Source organism: Podarcis filfolensis (genome assembly GCF_964270895.1).
Source record: "Podarcis filfolensis genome assembly, chromosome: 1".
In the NCBI taxonomy this organism is placed as follows: domain Eukaryota; kingdom Metazoa; phylum Chordata; class Lepidosauria; order Squamata; family Lacertidae; genus Podarcis; species Podarcis filfolensis.
In genome coordinates this window covers 30,704,437-30,725,778 of record NC_139604.1, presented here as the reverse complement: position 1 = coordinate 30,725,778, position 21,342 = coordinate 30,704,437, and the positions used below count along the sequence as shown (strand labels likewise).

At 41.1% G+C, this 21,342-nt stretch overlaps 1 protein-coding gene across 4 annotated transcripts in view; it reads right to left on the bottom strand.

Annotated features, from left to right (window-relative positions):
• The window catches only part of RBMS1 (RNA binding motif single stranded interacting protein 1), a 128,462-nt gene that overhangs the window by 55,340 nt on the left and 51,780 nt on the right, over positions 1-21,342 (bottom strand). Inside the window, exon 1 of one of the 4 annotated variants that reach the window (XM_083579540.1) lies at positions 16,924-18,409. The exons of 2 other annotated variants lie outside the window; for them this stretch is intronic. In XM_083579540.1, coding sequence (XP_083435666.1) covers positions 16,924-17,205 — 282 coding nt within the window. In that variant the 5' untranslated portion in view covers positions 17,206-18,409. Of the gene's footprint in view, positions 1-16,923; positions 18,410-21,342 lie in introns of those variants that run through there. One more of the 4 variants, XM_083579541.1, reaches the window with a different exon arrangement.

Here is a 21,342-nt window from a genome sequence, read left to right as displayed (position 1 = left end):
AGAGGTCTAACAATATTCTCAGCATGCTTCACAGTATGCCATTCATTTCCAGGGTTTTAAAGCCACAGCAGTTAAAAATGTAAGAAAACCATCACACATTTGTAGTAAAGCTAAGACCTCAGACACAATTATGCTCTGTATACCTAACCTGCAATAGATGTTAGGAGGATGCGCCAGACTTAACTTGTCACTAGAGTGAGGCCACCTTCTTCCAAAAAGAAAGAAGGCAATGTTAGATGTCCAGATGTAATAGATTCACTAAGTTAGCCAAGTTAATTAGCCAATGATTTATGGCTCCTGCCCCTTACTAGGGAATTAAATCTGAAATGTTGCATACTAGCATGGACAGATAGTAATCTACCATTCTCCAAAGCAAATGCTAGTTTATTACATTTAATAAGCTGAATATAAAGGCTAATTGTATTTTCTTAACTTTGGTAAGGAGATTGTTTTCAGTACCCAAGTAATCTAATATATGATTTGGTTGAAGGAGAGTCTGCACTATGAGGAAATCGTCTCAGAATGAAGTACTAGCTGAATATTTGGATGATCTGAACAATCTTGCCATTGGCATTCAGCTTGCGACAAGGAATTAAACGTGAAGTATCAGCTTTAATCCACTTAACTGCCGTGCCTTTCATTAAGCCAGTGTCTTGACGTACAAAGACCAGCAGGTGTAGTTTTAAAATATAAGATGAGATGAAGCGTTTTGCCCAAGATACCTAAATTAGTGTGAGTGTCTGCACGTCCAAAATGCCTCTGAATTTGAGAACAAAGGTCTGAAGTAAAGTAGTAATTGCCCTTCACTTAAATGCTGCCAGATCACTTCATCAGTTTACGCTGTTTGGTATGAAACTAAGGGTTTTCAAATATAGCTTGAGTTAACACGTGGGCAGCAGAGGTGTGGTTTTTCCAAAGCTTCATGGCAAAGTGAGACCTTAAGCTTGGGTTGCCCCACACTTCATCCTGCGCTCTAACCACTACAATTCACAGTAACTACTTCCTGCTAGAAAGCATTTTTAAGAACTGAAAGAAGTAGTAACAACTTTACTCTAGTAACTTTTTATCCAATTGTTCTGATGCAGATTTCAAGTGTTCTTTTTTAAAAAAAATGTTTTGGGGTTGTTGGTTTGTTTTAAAAATAGAGGAGGAGCAGCAGCAGCAGCACTCCCCTTTAGCATCTACTTATGAGGCAGTGTTTACATTAGGGCTGAAAGGTTTAACACGTTTAAAGATAAACCAACTAAATCCTTAACCACAGATATGTCAAGCACCCTCCTTGTCCAAGGACAGACTACCACATTAGATACTCACTAGTATGGAACTAAGAAGAACCTGTGTGAGCAGAAAGCACTCCTGTGTTTTATTTATTTGTCCAAGTTTTTTCATGTTCTTTTCCTGATTTCCATAGGCTCATGTCTCCTTTCCCTGCAGCAGCAGCCTCATATGTGAGTGCAGAGTGGAGAAAATCCCTGTGTTGTGAGTTGAAAGCCACTCGTGATTTATAGGATTCCAATTCAGTTGCCCCCTGTACCTCACAGTCCATGCTTTATTAAGCTGTCACCTAGCACAGCTTCAAATTATTAGAATTTATTTTATTTGTATTTGGCTCATTTAGAAAAAAAGGTGTAAACCATTTAATTAAAAAAAACTAAGCTGTGTACATAAAATAATTTAAAACACCACCACCAGATAAAATTAGCAAAGTTTTTTTAAAAACAAAAAAAAAAACAGGTACACATCACCAAATATTCTAATTGACCAGCTTCTAGAGAGCATAGTAGTCACATTAGACTGCTTCAGCCTTGTTATATCTTAAAGACTAATGGATTTATTATGGCAGAAGCTTTTGTGGACTACAGTCTACTTGTAGAATTCCCACTGCTACTGGGAGCAATTTGAAGCACTCTCCACTTGGCAGGTGTTGCAAATTCAATTGTCACTAAGAAAGGGGAGGTTTGCGTGCCATGCTGTTAACTATGGCTCATAATTATGAAGGGAAAACCAGGAAGAGATGAACATGGTACCTAATAGTAAAACAGAATTTTCAAAATTTCAAAGGAATTGTATGGCTTGGATACAGAATTCCTGATGAGTAGAACTTTGCTTGTGGAATGCTGCTGGAGGAGGATGGGGCAGAAGATTTTCAGTGAGTCCTCTTGCAGTACCCTGTAAAACCTTATTATCCAGAGGGTTGAGCAACTCTTAGGAACAGAGGGAGAGATGGTGTACAGGACTGCAGGGGGGTATGGTGTGTGTGTGTGGGGGGGGTGAATGGCCTCTCTTGTCTTCTTCCCCTGGGAATTGCTGCTGGATCTCAACCTCTTCTGTTCATAGAAGGGACATTTGCCAGCCTTGAGGGTTTATTTAAAGAGATTGAGTCTAAGGCTGCAATTCTATCTCCAATTACCTGGGAGTATGTCCCACTGAATTAAGTAGATACGTTTCTGAAAAGATATGGTTAGGATTTCCCTGTAAGATGGCTAGCAAAACACAAATAAAAACACTCTTAAAATGCTAACATCAAATACCATTTAAAAACTAACACCAACAATAAAAACAGCAGATTAAAAACCAGAAGGAAAGCAGCCACAACACAAGACAAACAGCAGAAATAAAAGTATTCATTAAAGGAGAAAATAAATATGCCTTAAATAGTGCTTACTGCGCCACCAAATTTGGTGCCACCTGAGGGTCCCTGGGGATGGCACAACCAGGGTGCTTGCCATTTTTGCAGGTGGCAACACTTCCAGGGGGGCCTTGGATTCAGATCTTAATAATCAAGCAAGCTCTATAGAGCTAGGTGGTCCTTCAGATACTGCATATTAACAACAGTATTGTAGAGTTGGAAGGGACCACAAGAGTCATCTTGTCCAATCCCCTGCAATGCAGGAACCTTTTTGTCCAACATGGGGCTTGAACCCATGACTCTGGATTTGAATATTGCATGCTCTGCCAACTGAGCTACGTTGAGCTCAAAGCGGCTCACAATAGCATTAAAAAACAAACATTGCAACCACTGTAATATCAAAAACAGCATAAAGCAAACAACAACAAATTCATCAAAACAATTAATACAATTGAACAAAGTTATAGTAATGCGTCACTGAGGAAGTTATAGGAACAAATAGGCTGGCAAAGGTTTTGTGCATAGTTGCAATTTCATCCCTGTATATTCACAAAATTATTTTCCCACCTCCAAGCATGAGCAAAACAGAAACAAGCCAGATCCTGTGTTAGCCAGAAAATCCATCTGTGGTCTAATCCTGTGACAAAACAACCTAGCAACAATCCCAGCACCACCAATACTATAGGCTGGGTTTGCCAAAGAAGCAGATGCATCTTATAATAGATATCCTTGGCACACAATTTTTGCTTCATAATGGCCGTTTTAAGAGGAAAGAGAAGAATAACAGGATGTACATGTAGTTTGAGGAGGCCAGTCATTCATAGAAAATGTACTAAAAAAAAGTAGACTAATGCAGGACTATTTGTAGTTGTCATACAGCTTTCCCACTAATGACTTGTACAGTGTGGCTCATGCTATGTGAATTCTTTCAGAGACAATTCCAACACAAACTTCACAGATAAGATACTCTGAATCAATCATGTTTGTTTGTACTGAACATGGAACCTTTGCCTCTTCCTGATGGGCACAGAAAAGGCTATTATGCTTTTGCCATTTTTCTGAAAGAAAATCTGTTCCAGTTACTCAGAACTATCAGGGAATGGTAAATATTTGTGCTGAATTTCACATTAAGCAGCTGTAACAAGATTTTAACTTTAGCAAAACTGTCATCGGTTCTACAGCAGTGTGCCTGAACCAAATTTTTGTCAATTTCAACATGTCTTCCTGATGCACACTAAATGCTAAAATACATTTTTCCAACTTCCATTCTCTTAAGAGATGGTGGAGCATTATATTTTGTTCCATTTACATTTAAATCTTGGACCCAGAGTCAAACACAAAGAACATGAAATATTGTAGACAACATGTCATAGAGATGTCTCCAACACTTTCTGGCAGATGTATCTTAAATAAAGGCTTTAATAGTTATGTTAGTCATGTATTACAAAAAATTATCCATCATTTCACTGGCAGTGTACTGTTTTTCTGGGAAAGCTGGTTACTCAAAAGGGTTTGCAAAGCTTGGAATTTTTGCTCTACTTACAAATACTGTACTATAAATTTCTTAAATGAAATCGTGTAGCTTCTAAAATGTGATATGACTGGATGTGGTACTATTATTTTTAGGTCTGACTTTTATTTTGTTTTTTGGTGCTAACTAAAAATTCCAAATTTTTTGAACTCTCCTCCCTTGGTGATGTCTTTTTTTCCAAAAAGGCATTGCAACAATTCCTCTTTCCTCTGAAATTATGAATCACAAACTGCAAAACAGCTTCAAATTCTGCACAATGATACCATTCCAAACAGCATCAGCCATGCACCAGCTTCTTTTTTAATGAATGGGTTTTGTGAGAGAATAAGTCATTGATGGAATGCACCATAAAATTGGAAGAACCTTGCCAAATATTAGTGACAACCTGTTACTAATATTTGTTATGTCAGCCACTATTTGGTAATTGTTCCAGTTATTATCCAGTTTTCAGAAATGCTTATTAACTGTTCTGAAGACATTGTTTAGGTGACTATACCTCAACATGTCCTGCATATGAGCACAGATTGCTTGAAATTTATCATTCACTTGAATAAATTATTTAGTATTCAAATTTCAAGAAACACACTTGGGAAGTTACAGAATAGTTACTTTGGTTCAGAGACCTTGTGCATGTGATTTGAAAAGGCACTACCTGAAGCAAAAACACACTAAGCAATCAGCTGAGTAGAAGCAGGTGGGGGTGTTGTGATCTTATTAGCACCAAACAAGTCTTGTATACATCTGTGAACTGCACACGGATGCAAATGTGATTCCCAGATGTATTAGGGGGGGAAATGATGTAGCAACCAGAGTGTCCCTGTAATCACAGAAGTCTTTGCATCTGCCATCTCCAAAGCACGGCATACTGCTTCAGCTTGCTGTATCACTGTGCCTATACTTATCCTTTTTTTGTATTAGGTATTTATCACAAATTAATAAAACTGTATTTTATTTTACTTTTTATTAAATTCCTATACTGCCCATCACCCAAAGATCACAGAGTGGTTTACAATATAGAAGCACAAAAAATATATAGCATAATAACAAACAAAAACAATACCCCCCCATATAGTTTTAAAGGCCATAGATTGTTAAATTAGCCTAACGCCTGGGAGAAGAGGAATGTTTTAGCCTGGCATCCCTAGGGAGAGCATTCCACAAGTGGGAATCCACTGCAAGAAAGGCCCGCTCTCATGTTGGTGGTGCTTTCTGGACCTCTTGTGGAGGAGGTACACAAAGAAGGGTCTCAGATGATGATCACAGGGACTGGAAAGGTGCATATGAGAAGAGGTGGTCCTTGACGTATTGTGGTCCTGCGTTGTTCATGGCTTTGTAGGTCAAAATCAGCACTTTGAATTGGGCCTGAAAAATAACTGGCAGCCAGTGCAGTCGGCCCATAGTTGGCATTCTATGCTTAAACCATCTTGCCCCAGTGAGCAACCTGGCTGGTGAATTCTGCACCAGATAAAGTTTCTGAACCATCTTCAGAGGCAGCCCCATGTATAACACATTGCAGTAATCTAACCTAGTGATTACTAGAGCATAGACAACATAGGTTAGGCTCTCCCTGTCTAGATATGGGCACAGCTGGGCCACCAGCCAAAACTGATATAGGGCCCCCTGCACAATTGATGCTACTTGAGCCTCAAGCGACAGCAAGAGATCCAGTAGTACCCCCAAGCTGTGCACCTGGTCCTTCAAAGGGACTGCAACCCCATCAGTAACAGGCATCCTCCCATCCATGCAGTCTAGGGAACTACTGACTAACAGTGCCTCAGTCTTATCTGGATTTATCTTCAGTTCACCAGCTCTCATCTAGTCCATTACTGAAGCAAGACAACCCCACTCAGTGGTTTCATGTAGATGTTAAACAGTATAGGAGATAAAATTGATCCCTGAGGAACCCCACACTGAAGGCCCCACGAAACCGAAAAGCACCACCCAAGCATCACCCTCTGGAAACACCCATCCAAGTAAGGCCAGAACCACTGCAATTTGGTGCCACCCACCCCTAACTCATCAACAACCGCTCCAGAAGGAAACCATGGATGATGGCATCAAAAGCCACTGAGAGGTTGAGGAGAATTAACAAGGACACATTTTCCCTGTCTCTCTCCCGACAGTGCAGTACTACCTGAGAGAACATTGGGATAAAGCCAAATATCATTAAACTGTAGGCACCATCTACAGGCTTTGGCACCATCTACAGCTTCACCAATATACGTTAAGGAATTTATGAAAGAAACAATGGGTAGGAGGGAAAGTAACTTATTTCGATATTGCGACTTGTTTAGAAGTAAGCATCTCCTTATCATGAAACATTGGAAATAAGCTTCAAGAAATGGGTAGTGGTTTATTTGTCCTCTGGCCCCTCAGCAGGTTACCTCCAGAGGCTTTGGAATAGATTCTTTCCCCCTGGAGGACCAGAACCTGTGGATTCGATCCAATATACACATCCAGTTAAAAATACATGTGCCAAAATTCTTGGGCAATATGACCTTCATTAATGTCCAACAGATTTTTCAATCAATATTTTGTAAAAGGAGGCAGTTTCAGCAAAAATGTATTCAGTGTTAATTTACTTGGAACTTCTCTACCAAAAAGTTTCAGAATACCCGTGAAAAGGTTTAGAGGACAACGATTACTAATGAAGATGGGTAGTGTACCTTTGGTTCTTTTACACTGGCAGTTTATCATTCTTATTTCACACTGCTCTTTAGCAAGGCAGACTAAAAACAAAATTTAAAAGATTTTGATTAATTAATCAAAACAGAAGCACTTGCTACAATGAACAAGAAATTCTAATATAATGTATATGTAATACAAACAGACCAGAAGCAATTCTCAGTGAGATCAACTTGTCCCTCAATTAACTAGGTACAAGGAAGCAATTACTCTGAAGTGGCTGGGTTCATACTTTGGCCAAGCCACACAGGGGACCTAGTTGCTCAGGGATAAGCAGCCAGAAGCACAAAACAAGCTCTAGATACAAATATTCAGCAAGAAGCTGGTGTGTCAGACAATCCACATGATCCCAACACTTGCCTCAAAACTGTGGTCAGTTGTGGTTTGAAGCTTTACATCATCTGATGCAAATAAAGAAAACCAGAAATTCTAGAATACCATATTGAAACCAAGTCAGCCTCATAAATCCTTTCAATAAGTGCAGTTTCTAGGCTACCTCAACCTTCATTAGAATATTTAGCTACTCCACCATTGATTAGCCAACGTATTATAAATGTACAAGGACAGCTTTGTCACCTAATCAAAGGGTATACTTATAGTCTTCCAAAGAATGAATTAGTGCCCTATCACCATTGCAGAAGTTACCATACCTGCTGCTCCTACCCATCTTCCAGTAACAACACAACTCCGTACGTCCATCAAGAGTTGCAAATCTAATTATGTAATTGCACCATGTTTTCCATTAAAGCATCTCAACAACTATATGTGGACTCCCATAAGTTGTCAGACTCCAACTCTAATCAGCACCACTCAGCATGGTCAATGGTGAGGGATAATGGGAGTTGTTGCCCACCAACGTCTAGAAGGCAAAGGTTCACCATCCCTGCTACAGGTCTTTTTTGACAGACTAAAAGATAGTAATATAAGCAAGGCTTCTATAACAGGTCATTGCAAGAGTCAGGGACCATGGAAATCAGTTATGTATGCCATATATCACCTGCTAAGCATAAAGGATGTGCTTTGGGGAGAGTTGAACTGGTCTTGGAAAACACATACTTCATGCTGCAAATTTCCTGAACAAAAACACGCCACTTTCAGACCTCAGTCTGAAGAGACGTTTTCGCTGGCAGGAGGCCGAAGGTTTCCTCACATGTGTAGTGAATACATCATAGTCCAGGACTGTCCTGCCTTCTGTTTTGCAACCCAACAGAGCTCTTAACATACCATTAAAGGAAATAGTCCCAAAAGTGACAGTGTTGTAAAGGGGGAGAATGAAGGACGTCAATTGTCAGGCATAATACATTGTGAGTGAAATTGTAACTGAACAAGAGAAGCTTCCATGTTACTAAGTAGACTAGCCTGGCAACTAGTACCAAGAATGGATTTCCATCAGGTAGCACTGAAGGAGCTTTTGTAATCTGGACGGAGACATGGTTCCCTGCCACCCTGCCCAAATAAAACAGGCCTTCAAATCCACCACAAAATTGCTAACAGAATTTTGTCTTTGCAGACAGGTTAGTAATTATTATTTATGGCATGGCAACTTTTGTTGGCATATTGGCAATGATTCAATGAAGTCATAATGAATGAGTGTACCAATGACGGCTCTGCACTTGTGAACATTATCTCCTTCTGGCTTTCCAAATACCGCAAATGTTAAGGGCATTATGTATTTTAGCTGAGTCTTCATCTTGTTAGGATATTGATGTTCCATGTTAAACTGGTTTTTTAAAGTTACAGTTTTTATGTGAAGCAGAATAAAGTCAAAATTGGCTAACACCTAGCTCAGACTCAACGAACAGTCTGCACTGTCTAAAATTGCCAAATTGTTCAGATGCTCTTAAAGCAATTTAAACATATATTTTAATCTGGCTCCTTGCTATCTTTTCTTACATCTTACCAGAACAAGACTGAGTAGGTATTTTAGGAGGATAGGATAGCGTAAGCATAAATGCAGCTGTAGAACAACACTAATTAAACCTGTACTAGGCTTGCAGCATTCTAGTTAATAGACAGTGCCGGTCTTACACTCCCTGCTGAATTAACAAATGGTTCTCCACCCACTTCTCTCATCTGTCTGCAGCACATCCCTTCCCTTTCCTGTTGCATCAGGAAACTGCAAATTGAGACGGTTCTGCACGGTGCAGCTAAATTTACCACACTGCAATGCAAGCATCTAACTTATCCTTCCCCTATGGCAATGGCTTCAACCTCTTCTTTGAATTTAGTCGAGTGCAAAACCCCAGGCAAATGTCCTTAAGGAGAAAACGTTCGTTATTTTGGAGAGAGAGAAATTCATTTGGAAATACATTCTTTTGTTTTGAGATTTTTTTTCTCTGGAGAATCTCCCTCCATAAAGTGAAAACAGCTGCTTGAGAGAGCAAGACAGAAAACTTTATTGACTGTTGTTAGCTATGGCTGTATTTCACACTGTGGTACACATCCTTGCTTCTTAGATATATTGGGATTTGCTTCATACAAGAGCAGTCTATTTATCCACCTAGCTCGGTATTATTGTGATTGAAAATAGTTTGCCAAGGTCTCAGGCAGGGATTTTGCCCAACAACTGCTACCTAGAAATACCAGGTATTGAGCCTGGGACTTTCCACATGCAATGCATGAGATCTCCTACCAAGCTAGGACCATGCACAACTAATTACCGTATTTGTCACTCCATAAGACAAACTTTTTTCCTCCTAAAAAGTAAGGGGAAATGTCTGTGCGTCTTATGAAGTGAATGGCGTGGAGGAGGCACGGACGGGGAGCCATGGCAAGTTGACTTGTATGAAGTTCTACACATTTCTAGCAGCCTCAGTTACTGCTCTTTCGTCACCAGTTACAATCTTCTTTGCCATGGAACTGCATATACCATCCATAAAGATACACCACCAGCACAGATGTAGGGTCCCTTGGTAACTGGGGAAAGGGGAGGGGAGGAGGAACAAGAAGGCATGCTGTATTTTCTAAGAACTATATAGCTCTTAATCTCCATATTTTTAAAATCTTGGGAGTTTCAAATAATGGCATGCCAAACAAACAGAAAAATGACCAGCTTTTGCCATCCAATTCCAGCTGTAACAATAATACTAAGCAGCGGGTTTTGCTAACATGCTTCTAAGGCAGGTACAAGGGTGATTTAGGCTGCAATCCTAAACTTGCTTGTCTAGAAGTAAGTGCTACAGAACTCAGCAGGATTCAGTTCCATCCATTAGTAGTCACAGTGTTGCAATGTACATTAGGTCACCTTGCTTGGTTTTAAGATATTGATTTCAAACCACTAAAAATGAAAGCCAACGTTATTCCGTTTTCTCCTCCCAATGCACTTTCAAACGCCTGTCCTAAAAAATGCAAGGAGAGGGCACTTCATGATATATGTATTTCACTGCTGTGTTTGGCAAGCCTATGGAAGCTGGTCAGCCAAATTTATGGTTTGCTAGTAAAACAATCTTTCTAAGTACATTTGCACACATGTTAAGATTCATGCCTTATAAAGTGTGAATAAAGTAGTGTCAGAAATAGTCTACAGTAAGGATGTTTTGACAGATGCTCATAGAGGAAAACAAATGTGAGCATCTCCTGAACAGAATGACAATTTACAATCTACCTGAAGAATTGGAAGAATTTCAAGAAAGGGAGCTACTAACTCAATGTATTAAAAACAGGCAGAAAAGCAAGCAGTGACTGAAAAAAGGACCAAGACAGGACCACCACTATAACCTACTGCAAGTGTGCACACTTTAGACCAATGGTAGTTGTCCTGTCAAGGACAGAGAGTGCTTTTGTCACACCCAGCTGTTCAAAAGTAAGAGGAATTTGTTGAATCTTTCAATGTATTTTATGCTGTTGCCAGAAATGTATGTCATGGACATGAAGACCAACTGTGATCCACATGCATCATGCTTAAATGTTACAGGTGGGATAGGGATCATTTGTTGTGTGTGTTTGGTGGGATTTCAGTACCAAGTTTAATATGTTCATCAACCATGACAACGTGTGTGACTAATTGGTCAGGACTCCTTGTTATGCTTCATCAATATATCAGTATACTAAAAATGTGCAACACATTTTTCCATTAATCAAAAATAAGTGGAGAATAAGTGGAGCGAAATCAGTACACCCAGATAAAAGTATTTTCAAAATGTAACTTTTTGCTGCAATTATACTAAAGATATGATTTGACAGGCTGGCGAAATTAGATTATCAGCCATAGGACAAACCAGTACATGGCAGAAAATAAAGCAATTCAAGTATGTCTACAGCTTAGTAGCAGAGTGCAGCAATATTCCCCTACCCACTGTGGCTAGCAACTGATATTCAGATGCATACTACCCCCAAAACTGGAGATAATTTAGCCATCCTGAGTAGGGCCACTGAAAGCCTTGTCCTCCGTTAATTTGTTTAATTTCCTTTTAAAACCATCTCAGAAAGCGGTCATCCCCCCAACTCATGGAAGTGCATTCCATAGCTATAAACTTCGCACTGTGTGAGAAAGTACTTTCCTTTTGTTTCTCTGGAATTCAATGACTGATCCCTAAATTCTAGTGAAATGAGAGGAGGAGAAACACTTCTCTCTATCCACTTTCCCCCACATCATGATTTTGTACTTCTGCCTAATACATCACTGAATATAAAAGGGAAAAGAAAGTAGGGTATAGAACCTTCTACCACATAAAAAAGAAATGTCTGATATATCAGATACATTTCAAAACAATAGTCCATCTTGACATTTTCCTTTGGCACTGTTCTGTTTCTGACTTTTGACTGAAGTCTTTTGCCAGTAACCCACTGCCAGTAAGACTAGACAATAATGGGATAGATGGACAAAACAGCCTGACTTGATTTAAAGCAACTTCATTCAGTTAAGATTTGGAACAATAATATGTTTAGATCTATTCTTTAGAATGGAGAGGAATGCCACATTCTAAATTACCTACATCGGAATTCAGAATAGAGCATTAGAGCTGCAAGAAGTACAATATCTGTGAGTTATAAAGGATTCACGTTTAGATATATTTTTTCTATCTATTTCTCCAGTCTGGGCTTTAGGAGAACTATCCTGAAGGTTACACTTTATATATAAAAAGAAAAGAAAAGAAAAGAATTGCAAGCAGATGATGACACATAAATAATTCCACTTCATGCCCACATTGGAAACTACAACAGGCCATAGCTTCAAGTGCAAAGCACTTCATGTACATTTGCAGAAACACATGCGTATGCAATTATTGCAAGCCATAAGAAACATTATTCTGTACCTAGAACTACTCTGTGTGCAGAAAATTGATATCTGAAGTATCTTTTACTCCACAAATCCCATTTTTAATAGGATTATTCCTGAGTAAATTAATTGTGGACCGATGCCTAAATGTTAATCCAGAAGGCATTTGTATACACATGCTTTTCCAAGTTCAAATGCAACTATAAAAATCTAAATATATTAAGAGTTTTTAGGATCAAAGTGTGCTGGTGGGGGTGCTTTTTAGTTTCCTGCAAATTACTGAGCTAAAATGCATCACCAAGCTTTTCCCTCTCCCTTGTATAAGGCTTCACCTTTCAAATCTCTATACCGTCACTATCTACCCGCATTAGAAAAAAATATAAAAATTGAAGAAGGAATTTTACAACGGCAAGCAGATATGATGCTTTGATGCTATACTTTAAAATCAAAATGTTGAAAATCAGACACCGTACATTTTAAACTTGGATCGCCATGTAGCTTTTTTCTTTTTACCACTTCTAAGCAAAAAAAAGCCAGTTTTAGCCAAATTTAAAATTCATAATACAAATCCTATTGTGAACAGACCTGGGATCAAGAGTTTTGTGTGTCAGCCACTAAACAAGGCCAAGCACTGAATCAGTGTTAAATTCCTCACATGCAGCTACGCCCAGTTAATCTGCTTGAAAGCAGCAAACTATGTAAATCTACTTATGCTAGTGAGATAAACATTACAGTCATCAAAAATGTAACAACTTGCAACAAGAATGACTGTTACTTGGCAAAAGTGGATGTTGGGGAGGGGAGCTAAACACCTCACAAAACAGGTTGTCTTACAACCAACTCATTTTCAAGCAGTACGGACTGGCAACACACACACACACACACACACACACACACACCAACTTCCTTCCCTAGTCAAGTTTCTCCACCAGCTCTGCAGAGGCACAAATTGCATACAGAATCAACAGCAAACCATGCTTTCCTAAGGAAAGCATAAATCAGTTTTTGCTTTCACATCTGCAATTCAAATGCATTTGAGAAGCCGCTCTCTTGTCTCACACTAAGATTCACAAGAAACAAAATTCCAGGCTAAATTTGCATCACCTGTGAAAACACCCCAATTCTCTATTCATATAGCAATACCCAGGAGTCTCAAAGAAATGTCTCTGATTTGTACAAAGCGAGAAGGAAAAACCAGACTGCATAAACAGGTTTCTGAAACGGTTAAGACAAAAAACATATTTGGTAAAAGAGTTAAAATTTGATAGTGCTCCAAGGTAGCCTCTTTGTTGGTAAAATGCCCTTTCAATTTTAAATATTGTCTAAAGTAAAGCATCAATAACTTTTAAAGACATCACTGCTCTTGCTTGGAAGATTATGATTCGCATGTCAACTGTGTTCCATTATTCTGTATTACCTAGCCACAGTTTCCAACGTAATTCTGACCTGAGCAAAAGAGGACTTCAGCATGCTCCATTCTGACCATGATGCAGGAAAATCCTGTTTAAACAGATGACTTCAGAGTTCAGTGATCACTGTTCAACATAACAGTAGAATACAGGAAAAGATTAGGCACCACCTATCTCTTTCTGACCTGAAAAAAGAGAGATCTAGCTGACTGGCTCCTATGACTAATGTAGACGAGAAGCAGAAAGCAGTATAGCAGGTCTTTACTCAAAGTACTGTAATTATATATTCTTCTGTAACGTGAACAGGTTATTTAAGCAGCAATACACTCATGCGCATATGGAAGACACATGAACATTTTTTCAACGTTTTGAAATTAATGCACAATTTCTTTCTACAAAAGTTGTCAAGAAAGTGTCTTCCCTTTGCCTTATGCATTGTCCCAAGGTTGTCCAGGATCTAGGACCTAGGGCAGACCATCCTTCTCTACCTCTTCAGTGGGAGTAAGCCCTCTGAGCTGAAAGGAACTTCATTTCAAGAAGACATGTATGGGACTATCCTGTGACATATACTAAGAGTGCCTCAATGATAGTTCAAAAGATTTTGGAACCCAGACTTTATTATCTTGTAGTATGATATCATAATAACATATATGCTTTGTTTTTGTTTTGTTTTAACTCTATTATTTTGTCTGATCAACAACAAAAGCATATGTGTTCTTATGATATATGCTTCATGAAAAGGCACATTTATGCTCTATTATGACTTATAGTTATTTAAAAAGGGATACAATGTGAGAATAATGTATTGAATTTTATTGGATTTTTCTAACTTAATGAAAAAACTGGGAAACATACTGGACCCGGGTGTGTGTGTGTAACCTGCACTGAAAAGCTTAACATGGGTTGTTAAATTTTCTATTTTAAAATATTAGGATAATTTTAGGGTGAAATAGGAATATCTGCAGATTAAAAACCAGACAACCACTTTTTTTATCACCTAGATTCATAAAGACATCTGCAAAAACGACATCACGAAAAGCACTTTTGAGTGACAAGGAGCCACAGTTGTCCCCAATTAAAATCAATAGGAGCTTATGCAGGCAAGAATGCAGGCACACTCAGCCTTCCCTGTGTGGGAAGTGTTTCTCCAAAGAATGGCTTGACACCAATAAAAGGAATCTTTGGTACCCAGGGTCTTAGGACCACATAATGACCACACATTCGTTTTTTCCGCTCCCCATTGAAAAAGAAGTCTGTTTGTTTTTCTGATTCAGTCAGCCCTTTTAGCTCTTTGAATTCAAGGAGTGCACTGTGAAAAGAAGAGCATCTTATCAGTGTGTTCCAGACCAGCAGGCCGACTCACATCCGCATGCAAAACATACACCCCTTCCAAGTGAAAGGCTTGCCCTCTGCACTCCCCCACCCCACCCCGCCTTTCATCACCAACAGCCCATGGTGCCACTGACAAATCAATGAACACACAAGACTCCAAAAAGTGCCTGGCTTAATTAACTAGCTTTTCAGACTCCAACACTCCCTAAGTATTTGTTTACATAGTATTTGCAGACCGAATAATGCTATCCTTTACTGTACCATCCACACGGTAATAGTTCTCTATTAAAAAGGTGAGAGGATACCAAGCTAACCAACAGTACCCACTAACTATGCCAACTAATGAAATTTACCAACACTTACAAATTAAGGCTTTAAAATTTGGTAAAACATGAAAAAAATAGGGTTTTCATCATTCAAAGTACTTTATGAAATTCACAACATCCTCAAAAACTATTGGTGAGGTGGCTTTAAAAATTAAATCAGTACTCCATGAAATCCTTGGCAGACGTATATATTGTACAGTAACTATTCTCTGCCTACAATAAAGTCAAAGACTGGCCAATTCTGCTATTTTATTTATTTATTTTATTCATTAAATTTATATGTCACTCTTCATTGTAAGATATCAGGGCAGTTCACAGAATAAAATACAGGACAAAAACCTGTAAATAAGTAAAATGAAACAGCAAAACAATACCCCCATGCCTGTAAAGTTACAATAATTAACTTATTTAACCACTTACATTGGTGTAATCTCACTGAAGTCATCACAGACACTGATTCACTTCCTTTAAGCTACTGAGAACAGGCCCAACTCCACACCACAAGAAAACCATGAGTTCTTATTTTCTAACCCAATTTCTTCCTGATCACCTCTAAAAGAGGATTCACAAACACGCACACACAATACATGTATACCCAAACAAAGAAACACACAACAGCAAAAGAACTTTGTGGAAGGCAGCAAAGTAAAAAATGAATGAACCACAACTGCTTCATAATGAACAACGTAGCACTCAGAAGATTGTTGAAGGAGGCATTTCCAACTGCCATCTTATTTTTAAAAGCAGGTTATTGGTGCAACAACCATTGTACAAACTCTGCCTACTACGATGTCCTTTTTCGGCATAATTAAATCAGCATGTCAGACTGAGGCAGATTCATCCTATTTATTAGAATCCAATTTTCCTACAGTCTGAGACAGAATGGAGAAGGAAGTGGGCGGGAAACAAATCCATAAGAATTTTGCATCTAGTTACCCCTTAACACGTTTTAAACGTTATTCCTTAAGATTAAAGAACGGCAATGGGAGTAATTACACATGTTTTTACCTTACATATTTATTATTATTATTATTATTATTATTATTATTATTATTATTATTATTATTATTATTATTATTCTAAAAGGGTGTCTTATCCCAAATGTATTTTGTTTTTGTTTTTTTACCTGGGGGGATATTTTCCACAAGTACGGGCCATCAAGACCCGCGACCGCACTATTTTGGGGGTGGCTTTTTATTTTAATTTAAGGATATAAGTGAAGTCGCTTCGCGTTAAGGGGTTCCCACTCCTACTTGGCTGTTTCAGTAAAAACGGAAACGGTCGGTCTCAAAGTTTCGATTTCCAAATCATGTTGTCGCAGGCCCTAGAAAGCCAAAAGGAAAAAAAGAAAGAAGAGGGGTCGGAAGCCAAAGAGGGGAAAAAAACCCCTAACTTGTTGCTCGGAGCCTGATAGGGAGTTCCCCCTGGGCTGCAGTGCTTGTACCACCTAGGAAAGTTGCCCAATCTGGCACCTCCTGCTCAACCCAATTACGACGAGGCAAAAGATGTCCCTTCTTAAATCTCCAGGGTTGGGTTGGGAAGGAGAGAGAAGGTTAAAGAGGATCGCACGTGACATAAACTTAAAAGAGACACAGACTTCTTGTCTATAGCCCCCCCTCCCCCCGGGCGGTGGGGGTGGGGTGGCCCGAAGACGCTTCCTCCGCAAGAGCAAGCCCCGACGCCTCCAAGTCCCCACCCCTCTTCCCCTCCCCGAGACCTCCTCCGCCTCTCCCCCTGCCATACCCACCCACAAATATTATAACGCGATTCCCCACCCCCCCACCCCCGTTTACCTGCTTTCTATAAGGAGTCCTGCCGCCGCCCGCAGAGTTACTGCTGCTGCTGCTGTTGGGGAAAATCATCGCCCAGCCAAACAGCGAGCCTCCCCTCCGCCCGGGAAGCAACTTTGGAGGCAACTTGGCGGGCGCGCGATTCAGGGAGGCGGCCGCGGGGAAGTGCCTCTCCCTCGCCGGCTGCTGGAACTGGGCTCCTCTTCTCCTGCCGCTGGCTGGCTCGACGCCTCTGCCGCCGCCGCCGCCTCCACCCTCTTCTTCTCCCTTGGCTGAGTCTCTCATGCAACGCTGCTGCTGCTGCTGCCGCCGCTGCTGCTGCGCGTCCTCCTTCCCCTCTCCCGGGATCCCTGGCGGCTGCAAAGCCAGGCTGAACGCAGACAATCAGCCCAGCCTGCCAGCCATAAAAGTCACTTCATTGATCGATCTACTACGATCCGCGGCGGCGACTTCTGCACCTACTATCGGCCTCAACCACCGCCCAGAGAGGGAGAGAGAAACACACACACACAGAGGCTGAGAGCGCGCAACCGAAGAGGAGGGAGGAGGTGGGGGGAAGGAACAGCCCAGCGCAGGCACCGCGCCGCCTCCACGCCTCCAAGCTGCAGCGGCGACAGTGAAGTCTTGGGCACTCGGCGCCGCTTGCCTTTGTCCCCCGAGGGGCGGGCTGCTCCCCCGAGCGCGCGGGGTTCTGCGCCGGCAGGAGGCGTCGGCCGCTCCCTTCCCCCCTGCCCGTCCCGCCGAATGGTTGGTTCTGCCTCCTGCATACCGCGCATTCCTCGGGGCAGCCAGTCAGTCGGCGCGCTCGGCCGCCCCTCGCCTCTTTGCGCGCACCAGCGGCAGCAGCGCCGCTCTCTACGTGCCGGCCCAAGAGCTCTCCGGTGGCGGGCGGGGGAGAAGGGATCGAGCGAGTGTGTGTGTGGGAAGGGGAACCCAAAGACACCCCCCCCCCGCCGACAGCTTCGTTTACTTTGGAGAACAAAGAGCCCCAAATTTGGCCAAAGGACTCGCGCTCTTCCACGCTGTAAATCTCGTGGGGAAAGCGCGAAATGTCTGCGGGTCTGTTTGAGAGGGGAAACGAGAGAAACTGCCAAAGGAGTGCGCCCTCTCAAGCCTCTCGCGTTGCGTTTGCGCCGACGAGCCCCGTAGTGGGCGCGGAAAACCGCGCACCATTTTAGTTTCTCTGTTCAAGGAGAGGCCCAGTTGTCAGTGGCCGACTCCAGCTTCTTGCAGATGGCTTGGAAAGGGCCCAGCCTTCACGAAGGCGCAGCCAGGACGCGTCACGTCTTCCCAAACACTTTAGGTCACAGGGAGAAAGCTACTTTTACCAACAGGCTCAGAAGCCAGAGAATTAATTCGCGGTGGCGCGAATACCGCGCTCCACTCACTGCAGAGTTTGGCACGAACTTTTCGACTCGTGCCACATCAAGGGACGAAACTAAAACGCGCCTCTCTCCACCCCACCTCCCTACCCGCTGTCCCCGGGGAGACTGCAAGCTACCCTAGTGGCAGAGGAAAGAATGTGCGTCCGTAAAAACTTGACAGAGGACTCCAAAGCTTGTGCCAAAGCCTTGTGATCTCCAGTAATATGATCCCCGACACAGGCGCGTAAAGAGATTGTGAAACTGCTATTAAAGCGCCAAACCCCGCTCTTCAAGTAAATGCGTTCTTATTAACTACGAGATCAACTTTTTAAAATGACCTAATTTTGATATACGGAGCGGCCCGCCCAATAGCAGTCAGGCGGCCAACAACAGTCAGCCCAATAAAACGACGAATATCTGTAAAGTAGAAGCACTGGTTTTTATGTCCCCTTAAGTTGCTTTGCTGTGGATTTGATTTGTTGAATGAACAACGAAAATGAGAGATATTCTGGAATCTTAATTTGGGAGTAGGAAGCTTAAAAATCTACTTGTATCTTCCCTCTAAAAGTAACTCCCAACAAAAAACAACAAAAGTAGTATGGGGTTGTACGTTCGTAATGGCTACAAAATTGGATGATTAGACTACAAATAAACCACAAACGTGAATAAGATTCTGCAGAGTAAGAGGACCATAGGTTGCAACCTTGTTTCTTTTCTTTTCTCTGGGGGCACTGATTGACTGTGGCTGCAAAGTCTAGACTTAAATGTTACACAGGAACATTACTTTGTTTCAACATGGTAACCCTGCGGCCAAAAAGTCTTTCTAGCATGGGAATGTAGGAGAAAACAAGCCAGTTTTTAAAAGCATGTTGGCTTTACAAGAATAAAAACTGGATTTTTACCACCTGGCCCTATATGTGTTTACTTGGATGTAAGACACTGTGTTAAATGGTACTCACTCCACATTTTAAGTGTGCACAAGAGTGCCACGCTGGTACTTAGATGAGCTGCCCGATTTATGCCCATCTTGGGTAGGGGGGGGACCTAGGTTCTCCTCATTCACCACTACCCCATATATTACACAACTGAGCAATTATGGAAACTTCAGGTTTTGACAACTTGGGAACTGTCCACTCATTTGCCAGTTACCATGAACAATGAAGAGTCACAAGCACTGGCTCCCGTTTAACTTGCTATCTGTGCAACTGAAAACATGCCACAACTAAACAGCAAATAAATGAAGAACTCCTAAATATGGAATTTACACTTCTGTTCTAAAATTAAACTTGACCTTTGAATGATAATGTAGCGCATCATCTGCTTGCTTCTAAACAATGACTATATGCCCTTATGGGAAAAGTCTCCACACCTTAATTTTATTATAGTATCACATACAGATGACCTGAGCCGATAGATGCATTTCCAGTGAGACAGAAAAGGAAACAAGAGTTTTGCTGCACAGCCCTAAGCAGTGTTGCATCATGACGTGGTTTCTTCTACTATATGGTGGATGCTCGGGTTGCAAATGTTCACAACCTGCAGTGGTGCATCTGCGCACGCACAGGTTGCGATTCGGTGCGCATGTGCAAAGTGCGATTTAGCGCTTCTGTGCATGTGTGACTGCCGAAACCCGGAAGTAAGCCGTTCCGGTACTTCTGGGTTTTGGCAGGTGTGTAACCCAAAAAGACGCAATCTGAAGCAGCTGTAACCCAAGGTATGACTGTACTGGCAAGTCAAGCAATGCTGACACATTAGCATGGCACTTATCCTTTGACATCAACAGATGCAAAGTTTTATACACGTTTTTTCTCATCACTGAAATAAGGGAAAGAGAAAGATGGGATGAGGCCACAATGAGGAAGTCCTCATAAAGAGTGAACCTGCATAATATCTAAAAGTAATTCGGGACATTAGGGTAACCTTTACTAATATAATATTTGGTAGGATGATGTTACAAGAAGATTTAAATTGAAAGTGGTGTTTGGTTCCTAATCCCACATGCTGCCAGCACTCTTATCTCATTTTGTAAATTGCATAGCTCTAGGCTTGAAGTGTGTGATTTTTTAATTATTATTAAAAAAAAGCTTTCTCAGATTATTAATTGTGGCTTATTTACAGTATGGTACAATCTGTGACCTGACACTAGTTCAATGATTCTTGGTTACTGTGAATTGTGATACATTGTTTTTCATGAATTGTTTGTATTCTGTGTTGAATCACTTATAATTGTTGTTTAGCACTGAATTATTTTGTTGTATGTTACCTTAGTATGATGTGAATCAGAGGCAGTATATACATAATTGAAATGAATACAAAAAAGTAAAGAAACACATCTTGCTGCTTTTTGCTATTCCTATGAGTACAGCTTAGAATTTGGAAAAATGCAGCTACAGCTCATGGTTTGTTGCAAGCAAGACAAATCATTTTATCTCCACACCATTAAAAACGATGCCTGCAGATCAAGTTCTGTTAAAAGTCTAGGACACTTCTTCAGACTATCTGGCAACTAAACTTTCACTGAAAGCCAACACTCCACTAGCCAACCATTGGCCTAGACATGCTGCAGAGCCTTATACCTACTGAACAAGTTGGTTCAACAACTTGGAATAACTTATTTTATTTCTTTCATTCATTCGGTTTATACACCTTCCTCCATAGAGGAAAGAGGAATATGGGTACCAGGATAATAAATATCAATATGTGATACTGAGGAAGGCAATCATTTAGGTACTTGGGTCCCAAGTCTTTTAGGGCTTTGTATGCTAGTATTTAGTGGTGTGTGGAAGTGAGAAGTGAGAGCTGGACCATAAAGAAGGCTGATCGCTGAAGAATTGATGCTTTTGAATTATGGTGCTGGAGGAGACTCTTGAGAGTCCCATGGACTGCAAGAAGATCAAACCTCTCCATTCTTAAGGAAATCAGCCCTGGATGCTCACTGGAAGGACAGATCGTGAAGCTGAGGCTCCAATACTTTGGCCACCTCATGAGAAGAGAAGACTCCCTGGAAAAGACCCTGATGTTGGGAAAGATGCAGGGCACAAGGAGAAGGGGATGACAG